The 20,296-nt window shown below is 38.8% G+C and overlaps 1 protein-coding gene across 1 annotated transcript; it reads right to left on the bottom strand.

The window, feature by feature from the left end:
* Positions 1-3,738: 3,738 nt before the first annotated feature.
* LOC142719523 (transcription factor AP-2 gamma-like) lies at positions 3,739-17,483 on the bottom strand. Its single transcript, XM_075848787.1, has 7 exons — positions 17,454-17,483; positions 12,291-12,758; positions 11,650-11,701; positions 9,654-9,858; positions 7,440-7,558; positions 6,903-7,044; positions 3,739-4,184 (listed from the first exon to the last, which is right to left on the bottom strand). Exons 1-7 carry the CDS (start codon positions 17,481-17,483, stop codon positions 3,899-3,901), a joined length of 1,302 nt encoding a protein of 433 aa, XP_075704902.1. The 3' UTR covers positions 3,739-3,898.
* Positions 17,484-20,296: the final 2,813 nt, after the last annotated feature.

The following is a 20,296-nucleotide window of genomic DNA, read 5'->3' as shown; positions in this document are numbered from 1 at the left end:
ACAGAAGGTGGGTATTAATGGTACATCCTCAGATTGGGTCAGCTACCAGTGGGTATAATAGGGGTCAGTATTGGGCACTCTTTTTAGTATGTTTATTAATAACCTCGTAGAGATTATCTATACCAAGAGACGAGCGAATCAATTCTTCACAAATAGAACTGGTTACAAATTTGCCAAAAGTTTGATTTTTGGTGAAGCAAACCGTTGGAATTAGTCCCGCACGAAAATTGCTCTAAATGTCAACCACCATCATACAGATCAGAAAAAGACAGAAACGAAGACTCACAGGACCTTGGGCAAGCGTCCTCCCCATGATGCCTTGCAGGAACTCCCTCCTCTAGCACAGTCAGTCAATCGTGAGGAATTTAGGTGAGAGTCACTTATGACAGTCATAGCCACTATAAACAGCTCAAGCAGGAAATGCTGCTGCTTTCGTGGGATACAGATAGGAGAGAGAGAACGTCAGACAGAGAGTGATAGTAAAACACAGATGGATAATGGCTTAGTGTTTAATATTAAGAATATATTAGATTTACAATAACAAGGAGATGAGTCAGTGTCAGACAGGCAGCCATTGCTGTAAGTGAGTGCTGCTGCAGCTATACAATTCTTACATTCTTGTGTGAAACACTAATCTTCATTACATCTTTCACAAATCTTCAATAATATTAATCCTGGTGCGGATAGGGTGCCGCTGCCTGATGATTCAGACACTTGTTTTGCATATATTTAATTCTTAATAGGGCCACCAATAATTAGCATACGGCTCTGAATCAGTTATACTTCAGTCTGTGTCCAAGTGGCAATGTATTTATCCCCCCCCCATTAGTGAAAAACATTTCTGCTCCACTACCCACAATGATCAGGCACATGTAGCCATGGTATGTATGTAATTTATATATATATATATATATATATATATATATATATATATTATACACACACACAAAGAATTTTTGGACCAGTTAATAAAAAGCCATTGCTTCTTCGGATATCCCTGGGTGTATGAACACTGGCAGTCATCGGTTACCAAGAACTGATAATTTTGAAAACTTTTTTCTTTAAAGAAAGTTAAAATTACCATTGGCTATTACCCATAGCCATATATGTGGCGGTCCCTTTGACATTACTAATGCTGTCTTGGCATCAAAGCTTGAAAGGGGTTGGATGCAGTCCTAGTAGACCGGTGTCAAACTACATGGAAAGAAAAAAAATTGGGGAACTTTTAATTCGCAACAAATTTGGAGCAAATTGAATTTGACAGTCGGTTCAACAAAATCGGACCCTGTAACAAGTTGAGGAAATTTGCTCATCTTTAATACTAAACTTTGTAAAGTAATATTACAGAGGGATTTGGGGGGGAAGGCTGGAGATTTGGATAGAGAAATGGTTATTAAAGTTGAATGTGGGTAAATGTAAGGTTCTGCACTTGGGTCGAGGAAACATTCTACAACTATGCATTAAATGTTAAAACGCCTACAGAATTTTGGGGATTTTTGCAGACAGTAAATTCAAACTTTAGCAGCCAGTGCCAGGCAGCTGCTGCCAAGGCAAATAAAATCACGGGATGCATCAAGGAGGCCTAGATGCTCATGACGAGAACATGGTTTTGCCTCTATACAAATCACCAGTGAGGCCACACATGGCATATGGTGTACAATTGTGGGCACCTGTGTATAAGAAGGACATGGCTGAAGTAGAACATGTGCAAAGATGGGCGACCAAGTTAATTAAAGGAATGGGTGAAGTGAAGTACCAAAAATGATCAAACTTGGGGTATTCAGAAATAGATGGGTTTGGGGCGATCTAATTTCAATGTACAAATATGAATGGACAGTACAGAGATCTTTCTAATACCAGGACTAACCATGAAAAGGGGGCGATTACTAGGTTTAGAGGAAAGACTGATTCATTAAACAAGTTCAGGAGGGGTCTGGAAAGTTAGAATATTAAAAGTTATGGGTTCTTGATTCTGGAGATGGGACTTAGATCTAGGGAATTTTTTCTACTAGAATGGGACAATTGCCGTCCTCTAGATCTGCGCTGTAGGATTATAGGTTGGACTTTATGGACTGGTGCCTTAAAAAAAAAAAAATTTAACTATTATGGCTTGAACATTGGTAGATTGAAAATTCAAGAGGGTAAATAATTACCCCTGTAAAAAGTGGGGGGCAATATTATAGCACAGAGCAGGTATAAAAAAAAGTTACATATTGCTATCAGTCAAGTTTAGCCCCTTAGGTCAATTACCAGTCCTTGCTGCGTGTTGCAAAATTATTTAGAATAGATCAGTAACGAGGTAATTGGTGTCTGCATTTTACCATATGCACAAATATTTTTTTTTTTACTGAAGTCTATAATTGGGGCACATTTTAAAAAAAAAAAAAAAAAAATAAAACCCTGTCACAGTAATGCCCATTGATAATAAAAGGTAAAATTCTCAGGATTTTTTATTATAGGCTTATAATATACAACAGTTTAATATTGTAAGATTTACAAATATGTAAAAGCTGTCGAACACCAAACGCAACGCGGCACTCACCTTGAAAAAAAAAATAAAAAAAAAAAAACACACTTCCGCCTACAAATTGCTTTTGGAGGCACTTTTAGTGCCACACTTTTTTTTTTTTTGTTAAATATCCTAAATGAGACGTTTGCAAAGACTTAAAAAAAATAAAAAAAATTTTGGATCAACCTTCCCATAACCTCCATTGTATAAAGTTTCACCATTATGTACAAAGCCCCTTAAATTACATATAAATAAATATGTACAGTGAGAAAAAAAAATTATATAAAAAAAAAAATCCATGAACTAAAATTATCGAGCTAGAATAACGCAACGCATCGCCACCCCAAAAGTTCCAAGGAGCTGAATAAGAGCTTCATCTTCACAGAATTTAACAGTCCACTTATTGAATTCACCTATTTTATGGGTGGTTCCGTTTTACCACTATACACACAAAAAAAAAAAAAATAAAAAAAAATTTTTTTTTTATACAGCTATGTCATTCTGTGAAGGTGGAGTCCCACTTTATAAATTTTCTAGTGATTGGACACAAAAATAGATATTCAACAGGACTGGTTTTTGAATTTCTCTTTACTACAGTAGGTAGAAAAGTGCCAAAGTGACTGGCAAAGAGGCTCAAATAACATAAGACAATATTTAAAATATTTGTACCTAATTTTATGAGGATCTGCACTTAATCTTCTTAAAACCTATATAAAAATTAACGAGGGAAGACGGGATGGGTTTACATTTTTCAAATGAAAATAAAGTGGAGTACTCAACGATGCCTTAGAAACGTAGAACTTAGCTAAAGAGACAAATCATTGCGGATTTAAAATGAATTAGGCAAAAAAAAAAAAAAAAAAAGTTTACAAATTTCACACATTTAAAATACCAAGTTCGAGCTGGATAAAAATGAAATATGCTACAAATCGGCTGCATTCACACATATAAACCAATGGTTAATACATGCAAACCGGCCAAATCTCAAGTCCAGATTTTTGCTGATGTCTACAACTTCTGGTGAACAGTTTATCATATTGGGGATAGGGGAAATGTAAAAAAAAAAAAAAAAAAATGTGAACATTTTTTAAAAATCCCTGCAAGATCCGGTTGGTCCTAATGAAATGTGTGATGGAGGTGAAGAGTCCGGAAGTAGAGTGCAAAAGGAGGGTTAAACACTTTCTTGTATTCAATGTTCCCTCTCAGACAAGACATCGGGCAGTGGAGATAAGAAAATAGCACCGTCCCATAATATTCCATAGGGTCTCCGGGCCATCAGTCTGTTCATGGGTCCTCTCGAAATGGAGACCAAGAGGAAAGTGATAGGTCCCAGCCTCATACGTTCCTCTAGTCAAACACTGAAAGTTTTCCCACACATCATCATCATCATCATTTCCGGTGTTTGTCCATCTTGTCTAGGCCTTTGTTGCTTTCTCCGGGACTCTGGTCTCCCGCGTTCATGTACATTTTGTCTGTGATCTTTAGCGCCTCATTTAGGTAGTTTTGTAGAGAGGTCATAGCGGCACAAATTGCAGCACTTCCAAAACCGTGTGTGATGAGGCTGAAGTGGGCTAAACAACTTTGGATTCCAGGTTCCAAGATTGGATTTGGTCTTGCGTTTCCCAATGGCGTCCTGTCCTGTGTGAGAAGGTCTGTGAATTCTTTGCAGATTTGCCTAAAACAAAAAACATTTTAGAGAAAATTCAAAAAAAAAGACAAAAAATATTGTAGAACAAAAAAAAAAAAAATATTTTTTTTTTTTTTTTTTTTTTTTAACACTAACATTTTTTTATCCCCTTCCCTCAATTTTCATTCATAAATTGTATATTTTATTATTAGAAAATGTTATTACTTTTCATTTTATGAGGGAAAAAAAATTTAATTTTCTAGTGAGGTCTTTTTAATATGGAATTTTAGGGCATTTCCTGAATTTGGAGCTTTTGGGAAAACCTCTTTAGGTCGGATGTCCGCGTGCTAAGACAAGAGCTCGTACACAATGCTCAGATAAAGCTGTAGAAGTCTCATGTTAGTCGGATAGTAAGTTGAAAAAAAAAAAAGATAACAACAATAAAGTATGGGAATTTATGCAATCGTGAAACTTCCATAATAAAAGTTGACAGTCGGTAGATTTTTCTTTAATTTGTTTTCTAGACTTCTCGCTCATGTTTTTATTCTGTTGGATTGTAATTCTATTGGCAAACTAGACAAAACCTATAAAAACGCTATAAAATGGTTCAAGGCGACCAAGACAAGTTCCGTTACATTCGATTGGTCGTCAAGTTATTCTGTAAACAAAATCCACCTCATTCAGGTCAGTTTCATTAAGGCCCTGTTCACACTGAGTTTTTTGCCGTGGCAAAAAAATGGCCGAAATTGCCTCCTATTAATTTCAATGGGAGGTGGAGGAGTTTTTTTCCCCGAGAAAAAAAAAAAAAAAAAAAAAACATCTTGTGGGAAAAAGTAGTGACATGCCCTCTTAAGGCGTTTTCTGCCTCAACAACTCCATTGAAATCAATGGGAGACGAAAATAAACACCGACGCTTTTTTTGCCACGTTTGATGCGTTTTTCGGCAAAAACGCTCGCGGTTATTCCGTTTGTTGAAGAAATAGCTAAAAAAAAAAAAAAAAAAACCGCCTCACAGCAAGAAACGCGTGTGGTCCAAAACCACTTAAAAAAAAAACCGGAGCTGATCTTTCCAGAATTTTCTGCCTGCAAAAAATAAAAAAAATAAAAAAACTGTAAACATACCAAGTCTGCCAAATAATAAAAAACTATTTCTAAGAAAAGAAATCAAAAAACTTCAACAAAAAACTCTAAATAAATTTTAAATTGCCTCCACATAAACATAGCTGCCAAAAAAATAAATAAAAAGGTGGTGTGGGGGGGGGGGATCAAGTTAAAATAGTCGGTTTCCAATTTTTCAGGAGACTCCTAAATGTTGTAATCTTCGTGTTTTAGTGCAAAATTCGATGTTTTTTTTTTTTAAATAAACAAATTGGGAGGTCGATCACGGCTTCAGAGGTCTAAACAATTTCCTCTTACAATCATTTTCCGTCATCTCTCCATAGATGAGCAGTCACTTAGTCAGAGCAGAACGGTCTAAACACCTGAAAAGTATTAGCAGAGCTTCACAAGACACTTAAAGTACTTGTTGAGAACCATACCCATGATAAAACCCGCACGTAACACGCCGGACGCAACCGCCCTCCGTAATGGAACGTTTATAACTCAACCACACAAGAGGAAGAATAAGGGGTGTAGATGGAAATCGCCAAGAAATAGAATTATACAGGAGTGGATGTCCTTTGCCATACAATTCTGTGTTTCCTTTTGATGCTTTTTACCTCTTGTGGGGAGGACCTAAAAAATGTGATGCCTTGTTTGACACACGTGTGTGTGTGTGTGTGTGTGTGTGTGTGAGTGTGTAAGTGTGTAAGTGTGTAAGTGTGTGTGTGTAACAAGGCATCACATTTTTTAGGTCCTCCCCACAAGAGGTAAAAAGCATCAAAAGGAAACACAGAATTGTATGGCAAAGGACATCAACCCCTGCCAAATTGGAGCTTTTTTTGGGACCACTTAATGCCTCTTGTTAAAGACCAAATTGGACTAAACATAGGTCACCTTGAACAAATAAAATGTTTTCAGACCATTAATTAGAACCCCGAAAACATTCAGGGGTCACCATGCAACGTCTAACAATAAAAAAAAAAAAAAAGTAGTCTTTCTAAACACACACACACATAAAAAAAATTAAAAAAAAAATTCCTTTTAATTTACAAAAGCTTAACCCCAGACAATAGATGACCGAAGGGGTTCACATTGTATAGAGACCCCAGTAACAAGTTAATTCAGTGGTTTCAACCTATTGGCCTAAACCCCTGTGGTCTGTGGAAACTAAAAACAAACCGAAGAAAAATGAATAAAAACTGGTTAGAATTTTTGCTTGGACATAATATTTTACATGTACAGATATTTACGTAAAATTCCTTTAGTACGGCACCCAGCAGTCTGGCATGTTTTACATCGTTGCGTGGGCCCATATAACATTAAACAAATTTAATGCGATTGGAAATCGCTCGCTGGTGACAATTTATTCCGCCGTAGAATAACTAGGCGGTGGGAGGGAGTGGAGAAACCTCTGGGAAGGTCACGATCAGGAGTCCAAAAATAAAATAAAAAATTCATGCACTCCGGCTTGAGATCAGACATTAAAACCATTCCATAGTCTGGCAAGGTCACCAGGTCGGCATTATGCCGGTCCACAGGATGCCAGACTAACAGAATTATATTCCAGTTTGATGACCAGCGATGTCATCGGTATGGCCTCCACCAGTGTCACGAGGCCCATTACCAAGGCAGATTTAGATCCTCCACTGCGGTTTGGTTACTTACTTTGCGGCAAGTAGCATGTTTTTGCGATTCGCCATCTCATTGCGTTCCATGTGCGGCCGGGTCAAGTATTCTGCCACTGCCTTGGAGGGGAATTCCGTTTCAGAAACATATCCAAAGTCACGAGCGAGATGTACGGCCTCACCTGCAAGGAGAAGACACGGGTTACGGTCAAGGATGCGGGCCACACAAGATTTTTTTACATTGTGTTTCTTTGTAACACGAAACATTGATGTGCGGATAATACAGCGAGTTCGCAACCCACAAGTCTAGCCCTTTAAAAGGCCACAGAAGTGGTCTCCGTTTTTCATAGCCCAATGTGTACCCACAAATTTCTACCAGGCAGTCCAAAACAGTCAGGTAGCTCAACTGCACCCATCACCCACCTTGTCACGCTTCACCAATGGTAAATGTCACATGTTTACCATTTCTCCCTATTGGAATGGAATATTTTTGCCCCAAAACTAATTTTTCAGGACTTTGGCTCAAGTCAATAAGTTTCCAGCAGTGGGAGTTTTTAACCCTTTCTAAGACACCAACCTTCCACCAGTGATGTCAGCAGCGTCACATTGGCCGCTTTCCTCCTTCCAGCCGGCAGGTTCAGACCAATTTTTTCAAGTTTCTCTCGCAACGACCTCCCTCCATTTTTAGATTTTGCTCTGATGAAAGACAGAACAGGTATTTAACATTTCAATGCAGCCATCAAGGTGTTTAACCAACAAAACAACTGTGGTGAGGGCGTAACTCCGGACAGAGAGAACAAGACTTCACAAGAAAGCGCTGATGTCACGGGGCAGGATTCCCTCGCATTCGAAGACAATTCATCTAAACGATCACACAATGGATTAAAACGATTGAATTTCACAAGTCTCTCTAGAGATTTCTGTGGGAATTCCTTTCTCTATAGATACAATGGGAATTCACTGCAAAAACAGCCCCCCTCCCCTCTCCACCGTCTTCTAATTTTGCCTTGTCCAGATAGTCGAGATTCAATTAATTGTGTAACATCAGCTACATGAACAGATGTTTTTGTACCTCGAGTCGTAACCCCGTGCACATTCATTAATGCGATTTATAGATGGGAAGAAGCCATGTGTTAATTCTAACCCAAGTCTCCCCTTCATGTATACATTTGTAGAGCAACAGAATTCAGATTACACATACCGGTGATGGTCATTTGAAAACTAGGTCGTTAAAAAATAAAAAATTTTATAAATTAGAATTTAGATGGCTCATTATTTATCACCTATCCACTGGAACTGGTTAGGTTTTAGGCTGAAATGCCACTTTAGTGGTCTTGATTACTAGGAGACTTTCTAACACTGCCCCCAGTGGCCACATCAGAAAGTGCATGCTCAAGAGGGCATTGCCAAGAATAGGTTTCGCTAAAGTTTTATACAAAAAGGTAGTTTTCGGCTTTACATATTTTGAAAGGGAACAAACACACACACACACACCTCCTATGGCCACATGTAAGGCTGTGTTCACACAGTTTTTTGCAGGAGGAAAATTCCTCCTGCAAAAACTGCTCCAGTAGGTTTTTGCACAGTGGTTTGACAAAAACTCGTCAAAACACTCGTCGAGGTTTTTTTTTCCTCTTTCTGACTCATTGAAATGGGGTTTTGGAGGCGGAAACCGCCTCAAGATGGGTCATGTTGCTTCTTTTTACCACGACAAGTTTTTTTTACTCGTGGTAAAAAAAACTTGTCTGCCTCCTATTGAAATCAATGGGAGGCATTTTCGGGCGTTTTTTGACGAGTTTTGCAGAGCGGTTTCTGCGCCAAAAAACTCGTCAAAAAACTCCGTGTGAACAGGGCCAATGGTTCTCAAAAAATTCCAATAGTGGACACTTTTTTTCTCTATAAAGTGAGTTTAAACATATAAAAGGAAATCTATAAGAGTATATTTTAATGAGCTTAAAGTTTTACTTAAGACAAAAAGTGCTTTGAAGTGTCTTGTTATTCAAGGAGCGGAAAAAAAAAAATAAAAAGTTCCAAAAACAGGTTTCTCTCATTTGAATACAATTAGTTCATATTCAAATTAGCAGAACGGTCAGGAGGTGGGTAGAAAATGTGGTCTAACGATTTATTTCTCATCTCCTGCGTTGGATCTTATGTGGTCCCCTTTAAAAGAACCTTATAACAAAGCACGCCATTGTTCTTAAAGGAATCACACCGGAAACTGGAAGGAAAGTTTTGTTGCACTACAACTGTTGGCGACGCTAAATACCCCTCTGTCCCCGATCATTAAATAAAAAGCAGTTGGGCGAGTTTCAATGGCCGTGAAGGATTGTACATATTAACTATTTCGAGAGACTACTTAAGCACCAACTCGCTCACCATCTGCTGCAAAACTACAAATCCCAACAGGGACGGAAGACTTTCTTAATACAAGTGTGGAAACTTTAAAAAGGGGAATTCCACTTTTTTATTGTATCGTATCATAAAAACAGGTTATAAGATAAGAATTCGGGTCCACCACCAGTTGCCAGAACATTAGGGTCAATGCATTAAATACAGTTCTTGATGCCCTTCGACACCATTCATAGATTTACGCAAATAATGAACATTCAAATGGGGTGGCGCTTCTTTTTGTATGGACCAACGGTAACAAAAAGGCTTTCTAGATGCCCCAGATCTCCAATTATTGTAAATGAACTAACCAATCAGATGTGTACACTGATGGTACAGACATATGGTTCTTGTAGAAACATCTACGGCTACCACATGATATACCTGGGGTCAGAATATTTACCTTCTAAGTACTCCCCCAAGTAAGGATGCGTTCAAGCATTCAGGAGGCGACAACCTCCGCTGGACTTCCGCTACAGTAACTTTGTACTTTGAGGTGGAACTCAAGAGGGATAGTCTTCCCGGCACAGAGCAGAAGACCTCATTTGGATTAATGACAATTCCCATCAACGAGTCTTTCTGGTAGGACATGTTCAAGGTGTTTTTGCCTGTGGAGAAGACATACATGGTTATTTTTGGGATCATTCAACATAGGTTTCCTACAAGGCAGTGGTCAAAGACGTCATGTGTCGACTAGAGGTGTCGGATTCTTGGGGCTTCCACCAATATGACTTAAGGTATATGTATTAGATAGAGACGTAGGTCTTGGCTTCGACAACCCCGGTTAATAGTCAAGGAATTTGAACCAGACCACCTGCATGGTAGGTTCTCCCCATGTCTATGTGAATCCCGGTGCCACCTTACTTCAAACACATACTGGAAAGACAACCAACGGCCCTAGTATGTGTGTCTTAGTTAGGGAAGATGGCTCGATGGGTTCCACTGTCGACAAGAAGGATTATTTGGTAGGTAGGAGAAACCATCAATGCACCTGGATCTCAAGTCCTTGTTTTTCTCACCATTGTACGAATTCAAATAGTCCTTCAAAAATATATTTGAACTAGTTGACAATGGGCCAGGACCAAGTTTCCTTAATGGGAGTGTATGAGGTGTATTGACATATATACAAGGGTGTGGAGGAACACAAGCGCACGTGTTTTAAAAGCTCAGACTATTTACAATTCAAGTTTTAAGACTCCAGAAGAGCAGAGAGCGATTTACTGGAGAATTAACACCACAAAAGACCTAAATCAATACCGAGCACTGTACACGGACATGAATGTCAAAAGTGGCGGAGACCGGTGTACAACAGCGATCTCATGGAGCATTCACTAGGAGATTGGGATGGGAGGAGGTGGTTAAAGAAAACTGAGGTTCTCAAATTGTGTTGGCTCCTTTGAGTCAATAGTTCTCCCATGTAATGCACACCTGACCCATTAAAATAGTACAAAAATTGTAAAACTTGAAATTTTCCAACCAAATTTTATTACATTTTTTTTTTTTAAGCAATGCAAAATTATTTATTTTTTTTTTTTTTGGAGAACAAAAACAAAACTAAAGACTTTGTTAACAATCTCAGCAACAAGAGAAAAAAAACAAAAAACAAACAAGACCGGAATATTACACAATCCAGATTCCAGCTCCGTGCACAAACAGCAGAAATGCTCCAGCAATTACCTCCCTCAAAAAAAAAACAAAAAAAAAAAAAAAAAAACGCATGAACAGAGCGCCCGAGGTAGAACGCCAACGCCGTCAAGTGTCAGCTAGAACATTTTGGTTCTCCATGACAGATCAATCTGCAGAACAGTTCAAGCTTTCCTAATACTCAATTTAATAAAGATCTAGATGACCGCTTCTGTGCAGCAACATAGGATTTAAAAAAAATACATGTGCCAAATAAATAATTAACAAAAACTTAAAAAAAAAAAAATAAATTTTTATTATTATTTTTTTTTTTTAACTAAGCCACAACAGACATTGTTGCAACGCTGTTTGTGATATCAAAACCTCAATCACCCCACATAACTCAGCTAAATATTTTTAACATGACACAATCTCTGTAATCAAGACAGTTTATAGAACACGTTCTGTTTTCACTCAATTTGCAAGGGTTAACGAATATTGGAGTGTACTACGGTTGAGGGGGAAAAAAAAAAATCCAACTTAATGACACTTTTTTTTTATATATATATATATATATATATATATATATATATATATATATATATATATATATATATATATATTCCAGGAATTAAGATTTAGCCACCATTTAATTAAGTAGTAAAAAAAAAAAAATTTTTGGAAAATTGTTATTTTATAAAAAACAAAAAACACATTTGTTTTGGGAACATCACGTTTCATGTCACACTCAAAGAATCAAAAACAGTTGAACAAACCTTTTTTAATGACTGTCTGGTCATGCATGATTAAGCTCTGGTCTTCTAAACTCTGTATAGGGGCGAAAAAAAATTGACGTAAAAAAAGATTGTTTTTACTAGTATTTAATTTTAATATTAATTAATTAACACAGAGAAAAAAAAAAAAAAAAAGACATTTCACTACATGAAGGTACTTTTTTTTTTTTACATTAAATTAATAAAACCCATAAAGCGTGGATCTGGTTTGTATATAGTTTATAATAAACAAATTATTAAAACAACTAAATTTAAAAATTCATACAAATTTCATGAACAAGTGGGTTATAAACTAATGTAGAGTAATGTGAACACTTCGAGGTTGGAGCCTTATGGAGTTTATTTTTTGGACCCCAAATACAGACCCTATATCAGTGATACCCTCAATCATAATTAGTATGGACACCATAGAAGGGGCCCAGAAACATCAACATGCTATATGTTGGCATCTTGTGCTGATGTTAAATTGGCAACCAGTAGGACTTTGCCCACCAAGCTCGGAAAATTCTTTTTAGTATTGTGAATTCAGCACTGACAAGTCAAGTTTTCCACTCTTATGCCAGGAAGAATCTCCGGAGGAAGCCCTACCCTTGCGAGAAATAAGATTTTATGGTGGGTATTACCGAAACATCCTCCATCTGCTGTCCAATGTCTGGTAGACCAAGGTTATCTGCAAGGCTTGAGGAGTCTAGACCATGTCCATGCTGCAGAAGAATATCAGGCCTCCTTTGGAAGTCTCTTCCCAACCTTCCTGAGCTGGGATCCAGAGAAGGGATGTGATGAACCAGCCCCGATCTGTTGTGGTGGGAAAGGCCACTGTGCTCATGGCTTTGACGACCCGGCCATGCCTGCTGTTGACTGGGAGGAGGGTGAGAACTGTGGATAGAATTGAGGGAGAAGGGGTCTCCAAGGTGGGCGTAAGGGTCAGACTGGGAATACTGCAGAGGTTGATATGGAGGTGGAAAATACGGTGGTTGGAAGTCAGAGGACCCTGAATGAGAAAGTTGGGGAGCTGGGCTGTACAAGTGCTGGCTGACTGATGATAGATGGGGTAATCTTGGATTACCATTGCTGCTCCCATCATGTCTGTCCTGCAGAGGAAACAAATAAATATGTAGAAAATTAGTGCTACGCCAACCTCATGGTCACATCTTGCGACAGATATTAAATTTTTTATTTTTTTTTAAAGTTCTAAAAATACGTTTCTGAAAATCTTAATGTGTAACTGAATGCATTATAATTGCATTTTGCGAGGTCAGAAGCTTACAATAAATATTTAATTAGACAATCAACATTATCTGCCTTGACTTTCACATGGATGAAAAGAATTTCGATTTTTTTATGTTTTTAAAAAATGTTACTATATAGAATTTTTTTTTTTTTTTTTTTTCCATCCAAAAATCAGAATTGCTTAATCCAATTGTAGTTTTAAAGTCCCTTAAATTTTGTGGTAGCCATGGGATGCAGTAGATTATTGTCCATTACAATTCTACACTAAAAATAAAAGGGGGGGGGGGGGGACGACATTTTTGGGCTCTTAAACCGCAGCTGAAATGTTTGCAAGTAGGTTGATCACTGGTTTTAGCAGATTACAACTTAACGCGTATTAAAATAACAGGGCGAACTAATCAGTACAGAAAGGAGCCCCCACAGTCTCTGCTGTGACCAGTCCTCCCTGCTAAATACCTCCTATTGATTTCAAATGACTGAATCTAATCAACAGGAGCCAAAACAACCGCAGCCTACAGACCATGACCAATGGAGGAAAATGAAGGACTGTGACCAAGGGCGAAAAAAAAAGGGGTGAAATGCCGAAGAATGAGTCAACTCATGATTCCCAAAACCGTATGTAAATGTACAGCATGCACTATGCGGATACTACACCAAAGAAATGCATTACCCTCTAAAAGTTACCCATTACAACCTCACCAAAAATATATAAAAAAATAAAAATAAAGCTGTGAACAGAGTGCATTCAACATTGGGCTAAATTCTCCTTTTAAGCAGTGCAAATAGCAACTTTTATCCCAAACCTCTTCCCATGACTTGCATGGATAGAATGCCCTCGTCTCTGGCGCCCACTAGTGACCAATACTGCACTATGCACCGAATATAGAACTCTAAAGCAGCAGTCTCCACATGGATAGAAGTAAAGCATAAATCATGACAAAATTCCCGACTCATGAAATGAAAGAAAAAAAAAAAATATACAGCACAGATCATATACATGAACATGCACCGGTACATAGATGATGCAATAAAAATCAGGAGTGCTGCAAACCCACAAAATAAGCAATATGTGATACACCAACAACCTAACTATCTGGAATTCAGTGTTCATAGCAGAAGAAAAATTATATACACAAACACACATATAAACTATGCAAAACATACATAAATGTAGCAGAGCCGAGTGCTCACCTCACACTCCTCTTCATACTTGACATTATCTGCTAGTTTCCACAGCATGATGGTGTCCCCTCAGTATCCAGACAGAGTAAATAATATCCCAGGTTCAGCGCTATAATCCCAGGTATCAGCAGTTAGGTATCAGGCATCGAAGCTCCTTCACAACTGACTATTCCTCTCTATCTCCCTGTCCTCCCTTAATGCTCCTATTATGGGAACCCCTCCCTAGGGAGGGGGCTGAATCTTAATTATAGAGGGGGGGGTAAGCTGGACCAATCACATGCACCCGACAACTCAGGCCACGCCCACATGGGTATTGCCGCTCTCCCCAGCCTCAGACTCTGCTCAGTGGCTTTATAATCACAATATTGTCAGTGATACTTTATCTGCAGAGGAAATGTTACAATCTACAAGCATCAGCCCCAATGTTTTCCTTCACACTTTCTTATCTAAACATTTACAGGCGGTGATGATTGAGCCAAGGAGGAAAAATAAAAATAGAAAAAAAAAAATACAAAAAGGAAAAAGCTAGTAATAAAGTTTTATATTTTCTATAAATTATAGAAGCTTTATATTTTTTTGTCTTTACATAAACTATACAAAAAAAGTGTATTATATATACACAGTGTAATATTGTAATATGTAAATATATATCTGTTTATATGTTTATTAATCTAAAAATTAAATAGACAAGTCAGATTCACATATTCTATATTTTTACACCTTTTACATGTTTTAGGTGTTTATATATTACATTAAAATAAAGAATTATATACACACACACTTTTATCACTACATAAACTATACAAAAACACACACACAATTATATATATAGTAACACACACACACACAATGAACTATTGTGTTAGTTTAATTTTCATAATTTTATAGACCAATTTATGAGTTAAATGCACTAAAAACAAATAGTAATTAAAAAAAAATAAAAAAAATTTGCGCATGGCCAGTCGCTGCCGTCACCCAGTTGGCGCATTGTGCGGACCTGCAGGCTATCTTCAATCTCTTCTGCTTCTTGGTTATTATGTCTCCTGCAGTTTATTGGTAGAAGATTTAAGGCGTCATTCAGTGAATGTTGGGGTTGGCACAGATAATAAGCAGGAGAGGGAAATAAAAATACTTAAGTGTCCATTAAAATAAACACTTGACAAGTTACCACTATATCTCTCGCCTTGGGGAGAATGGGATCAGCTCTCATCACCTGCCAGACTCTTACATGTGGGCAGTGCCAGTCAGGCAGGGAGTGATGGGCAAGGTTACATGGATAGGAAAAAATACAAAATAAATGGGGCTAATATCCCAGTTCCCGAATATTGCCATTAACATTACAGTCACTGTGTTGCATAATATGCGGGGGGTAGTGATTATATATATATATATACATACACACACACACACACACACACAATCTACAATTATAGCATAGATGAAGAGTGTAAAAACCAGAGCATTGCACCCATTTAACCAGCGTCAGAATAGACGCATGTAGTGCGACTTTTACGCATACTGTGCGCCAAAACCGGGAAACTGCCTCATCCACACAGAGAAGACACCGATCTCCGCACTCCACCGAGTGACTGACACTATTATATTATGTTGATCATATTCTATTCTACTTGGTGGAATAATAAAATACGAGGAAGGAGGAGGAGAGAGTTTATATCAGACCTTCAGATACAGATAAAATTATGAGTAGAAAAGTGATTATTAAAAACCATCAGTAGTAACATAGAATCTAATAAATATAAATACATATAATATTCCACAGTAAAGGATTATAATGGGTTAAATGTACAGAAAATAAGATTTCCAGCTAGAGAATATAAAGGAGACTGCACAGGAAAGATTATGGGATCAGGATTCCTACACAGAACATATTTCTCGTACACAATACTGGGGGTTGTGATCCTATAGAAACAATCCCTATATTGCTCTATCCCTCCAGAATCAGGGACCCCTCCATCACTGTCCAGGTGCGGGGCCCAGCTTGTAATCAGCAGTTAATCTTCATTAGCATTTCTGGTGGGGCTGAAGATGATGATGAGGATGATGAGGGGTAAATTCCCTTGTTATTGTCCCATAGAAAATGCCTTTGAAATGCAGGTCTGGGCTGCTGGTAACAGCAAGTGCCCGGCGCCATACAATGCAGAGGTGCCCTGGTGTACCCCGAGACTCAGCGATGAGGAGGGGACTACAACTCTCATCTTCTGTTACAGGTGGGCAGGGGAGTTATTAGGGTGGTCTGAAAAGGCAATTCTATCATGCACGAAGATCTAAATATTATATAGAACACGTTAGCACTGAACTTTAGAGGACTACTACCCCTATTATTCTTCATTTCTTGTATCCGCTCATTTTAATATTATATATATTTATGATCTTTTTAGATTCTTATACGATCACAGCCCGCAGATAAAATTACTACATTTCCATTCACAGCACAAAAACTTCCGATACAAAAAAAAAGAGAAAAGATCTGCAGAATGTCGCATAACAATACATTTTACAACAGTAAGACGTGTCTTGACCTCCTAGATTTATTTTATTTCTTTGCACCATTGGTTATTTGCGCACATTTTTTCTTGCGCCATTTACGTGTTTTTTAAAAAAAAAATTGAATTAAAAGCAGCTTGCGCTGTGTGTGGAGCACATTTGCAGCCTCCTCCAGACGGTTTTGATATTTCGTATTAGTAATGGGATTGGTCTTTAGTTGTGGGAATAAAAGTTTTTTTAATCGGAGGATCAGGGGGAAGGAAAAGCAGCGGAGAGGAAAGACTGCAGAAATGTCGCGCATTGTGGCGCGGATTCCTCATATCCAGACCGGATAATCAGCAACTCTTCTGCAAGGTGAAACTTAATTTTACCGATTTTTATTTTATTTTTTTATATTTTAATTCTTCGGCTATAAATATGCGGAACAAAATTGACATTTAAACTTTATGTAACTTAAAACTTTTAAATATTCAAACTCATTTTATAAAAGTCAAATGTTTTTTGTTGTAACTAAAGAGCTTTATTAGTGATCGTATGAAGTCTTAGTCCTCATGTAAGCGATGCCTCAGACCTCCCCTCATTTAGACCCATTAGAGCCCCCATATGGACAGAACTGGACCTAGTTATTTGTGGAGGGGTCATAATAATAATAATAATAATAATAATGGGGGGGGGGGATATTTTGGTCTGTTTTCCTGATGCAGAGAAGGGATCCGGAGCGGTGACCCTCCCTCCAGGTAATGAGAATCGTTGTCCCCCCTGGAGTCTTAAATCTTTGCTGTGCCAACCATCCCCAGGAGCTGCAGCTTTTTTTTTGGGTGTCCGCTCTATAAAGTGTCAGTGTAATAAGATATAATATTGCCTCTTACCTGCCACTCTGACCTCCCCAGCAGAGACATCACTCCTGGGATTTGGGGAGATTTAACAGTTGCAAACTAGAATGTTACCTGTAGTCACCCAGCAGCTATGTCTCTGCTGCGCATGCGTGCGGACACCCAGCCAAAAACTCACCTTACAACGCATCGTCCAGCCCCTCACACTGCCCCCTCCTCCCCTTTTATCCACAATCATCTATCCCCCTCATGTTCAGTGCAGGTAAAATGTGTGACCCCTTATCACGGGACTGAGGACATGTATGGAGGGGAACCAGAATAACAAAGCTGTGCCCCAAAAACAAGACAAATTAAGCAGCTGTATTATTATTATTATTATTATTATTATTATTATTATTATTATTATTATTATATTATTTATTTTTATTTTTATTATTATTATTTATTTATTTATTTATTTATTATGCAACCTTGTCAATCCAGTCTCAATTTTGGAGTAACTGCTGTATCTAATCCTATCATGTGTGATACTGTCTGCTGAGCTGTGTACCTAATCCTATCATGTGTGATACTGTCTGCTGAGCCTGTGTATCTAATCCTATCATGTGTGATACTGTCTGCTGAGCTGCTGTATCTAATCCTATCATGTGTGATACTGTCTGCTGAGCCTGTGTATCTAATCCTATCATGTGTGATACTGTCTGCTGAGCTGCTGTATCTAATCCTATCGTGTGATACTGTCTGCTGAGCGGTGTATCTAATCCTATCATGTGTGATGCTGTCTGCTGAGCTGTGTATCTAATCCTATCATGTGTGATACTGGCTGCTGAGCTGTGTATCTAATCCTATCATGTGTGATACTGGCTGCTGAGCTGTGTATCTAATCCTATCATGTGTGATACTGTCTGCTGAGCGGTGTATCTAATCCTATCATGTGTGATGCTGTCTGCTGAGCAATGTATCTAATCCTATCATGTGATACTGTCTGCTGAGCTGTGTATCTAATCCTTTCCTGTGTGATACTGTCTGCTGAGCAATGTATCTAATCCTTTCCTGTGTGATACTGTCTGCTGAGATGTGTATCTAATCCTTTCCTGTGTGATACTGTCTGCTGAGCTGTGTATCTAATCTTTTCCTGTGTGATACTGTCTGCTGAGCTGTGTATCTAATCTTTTCCTGTGTGATACTGTCTGCTAAGCTGTGTATCTAATCTTTTCCTGTGTGATACTGTTTGCCGGTCTTTCTCAGAACAGTCTATGAGCCCCTGTGCCCACATGTAGGTGTGGGCATTGTGTATTACCCGCTTGGCAGTTGCAGTGCTGGGGGGTTAATGTCGTTTCTAGATCTTGTGATCGTCTCGTGATCCGTCGCTGGCACATTTTACCATTATTTATGCTATGCAAATACAGCCGTCTGGGATTCTGACGCTTCTCCGGGAAAACAATATATAAAAACACAGCAGACAATTCCAATAGTCCAGAATCCATGGGACCAACATGATGCCGGATTATCAGACTATCCAGTATTCTTTCAGAAATTCCAATACTCTGGAAAGATAAAGGCCACATTTACTAAGCTGCGCAATCGTCAGACAGCGGAAACGTAGACCAGGCAGGAACAAAATGCGCCAAATTTATCGCAGTGGCGCACGCTGGATGAGAATTATGGCGCATTTTGCGTGACCTGTAAGACACTTTTCTCTTCTTTATACCATTTTAACTTTGGCTTCTATTGTGACAGAATTTTGAGCCGATTCTTTGGCGTATTTTAAGCCACACCCCTTTTTATTCAAAGGGGTCAAATGCCCCCTCGTCACATATGAGGACAGTTTATGATATTTGGTGGGGGGGTGATACAGATTTACATTGGGGCCCGGTAACTTCCGCCTCTATGGGAGCTATAATGGCGGCCATATTGGTTGTCACCCAACTTTTCCAGGAGCGGGTGAAGAGGATTTGACAGTAGGGGGCGCAGTTTGCAGGATAATGGGGCGACATTAATTAGCAGCGTGTACGAGGTGTGAATGTCCACGCTCCGGAGTCGCAGGCTAAAATAAACCAGATCATCATTAACCCCTAGTGGTGTTCATTTGCAAATTTTAAGTAAATAGTGGCCGCTGTGCAGGACCCCCGGAGGGGCCTCATACCGTGCCCCCTCTTTTCTACAGCTCATAATGAAGCATGTCCGGGTGTTAATCTCATTTAACCCCTGCAATTCCGGCATCATTGGGGAATTAGCCCTCAGGGGCGTCCGCTGTCATCGCTCTCTGTGTCCTGCAGAGTTTAAAGCCTTTTATAATGTCCTCTACCTGTGGCTGGCTGCCAGGACATATTGGGAGTAGTAGTATTACAGGGGTGTAAGGAGGCTCAATGGATCATTCCGGACCCGGAAAACCGATGGACAATACGATATGTGATCAGTATCGGGGTCATTGCCTCTCACTTGCTCTAGTTTCTGGGAAAGCTGGGTGGAAATGACATCATTACAGTAGGTGGTCACCCAGCTTTCCCAGCTGTACACATGGGCTGGTTGTAGTAGTGCGGCAGGAAGAAGGACTGATAACGCATCAGAAAAACGTGACCAGAAACTCGATAGGTCCCCTGTTTAACAAGGCAGATTTGCCATGCAGGAGTCTGGAAAAGTTTGGTGACTGTAGCCGCCATATTGTCTGACACATTTCACGCAATGGCAACAACCGGCCGATGTCTACCAAAAAATTCTCGGTCAGGTTATTTTTTTTTTAATGCGGCCGGTCATCGACTGTCAGGGTAATTTACGTGGCTCTTATTTTGTGGTTCTCGCCGTGGCTTTTGCAGCAATTTTCATTATTGTGCCAAAACCACAACTTTTTTGTAGTAACCGCGGCGGTTTTTCCGCAA

The sequence above is a fragment of the Rhinoderma darwinii genome, unplaced genomic scaffold (genome assembly GCF_050947455.1).
Source record: "Rhinoderma darwinii isolate aRhiDar2 unplaced genomic scaffold, aRhiDar2.hap1 Scaffold_484, whole genome shotgun sequence".
NCBI lineage: Eukaryota > Metazoa > Chordata > Amphibia > Anura > Rhinodermatidae > Rhinoderma > Rhinoderma darwinii.
The sequence above is the reverse complement of the archived record's forward strand: the minus strand, read 5'-3'. Positions and strand labels throughout refer to the sequence as shown.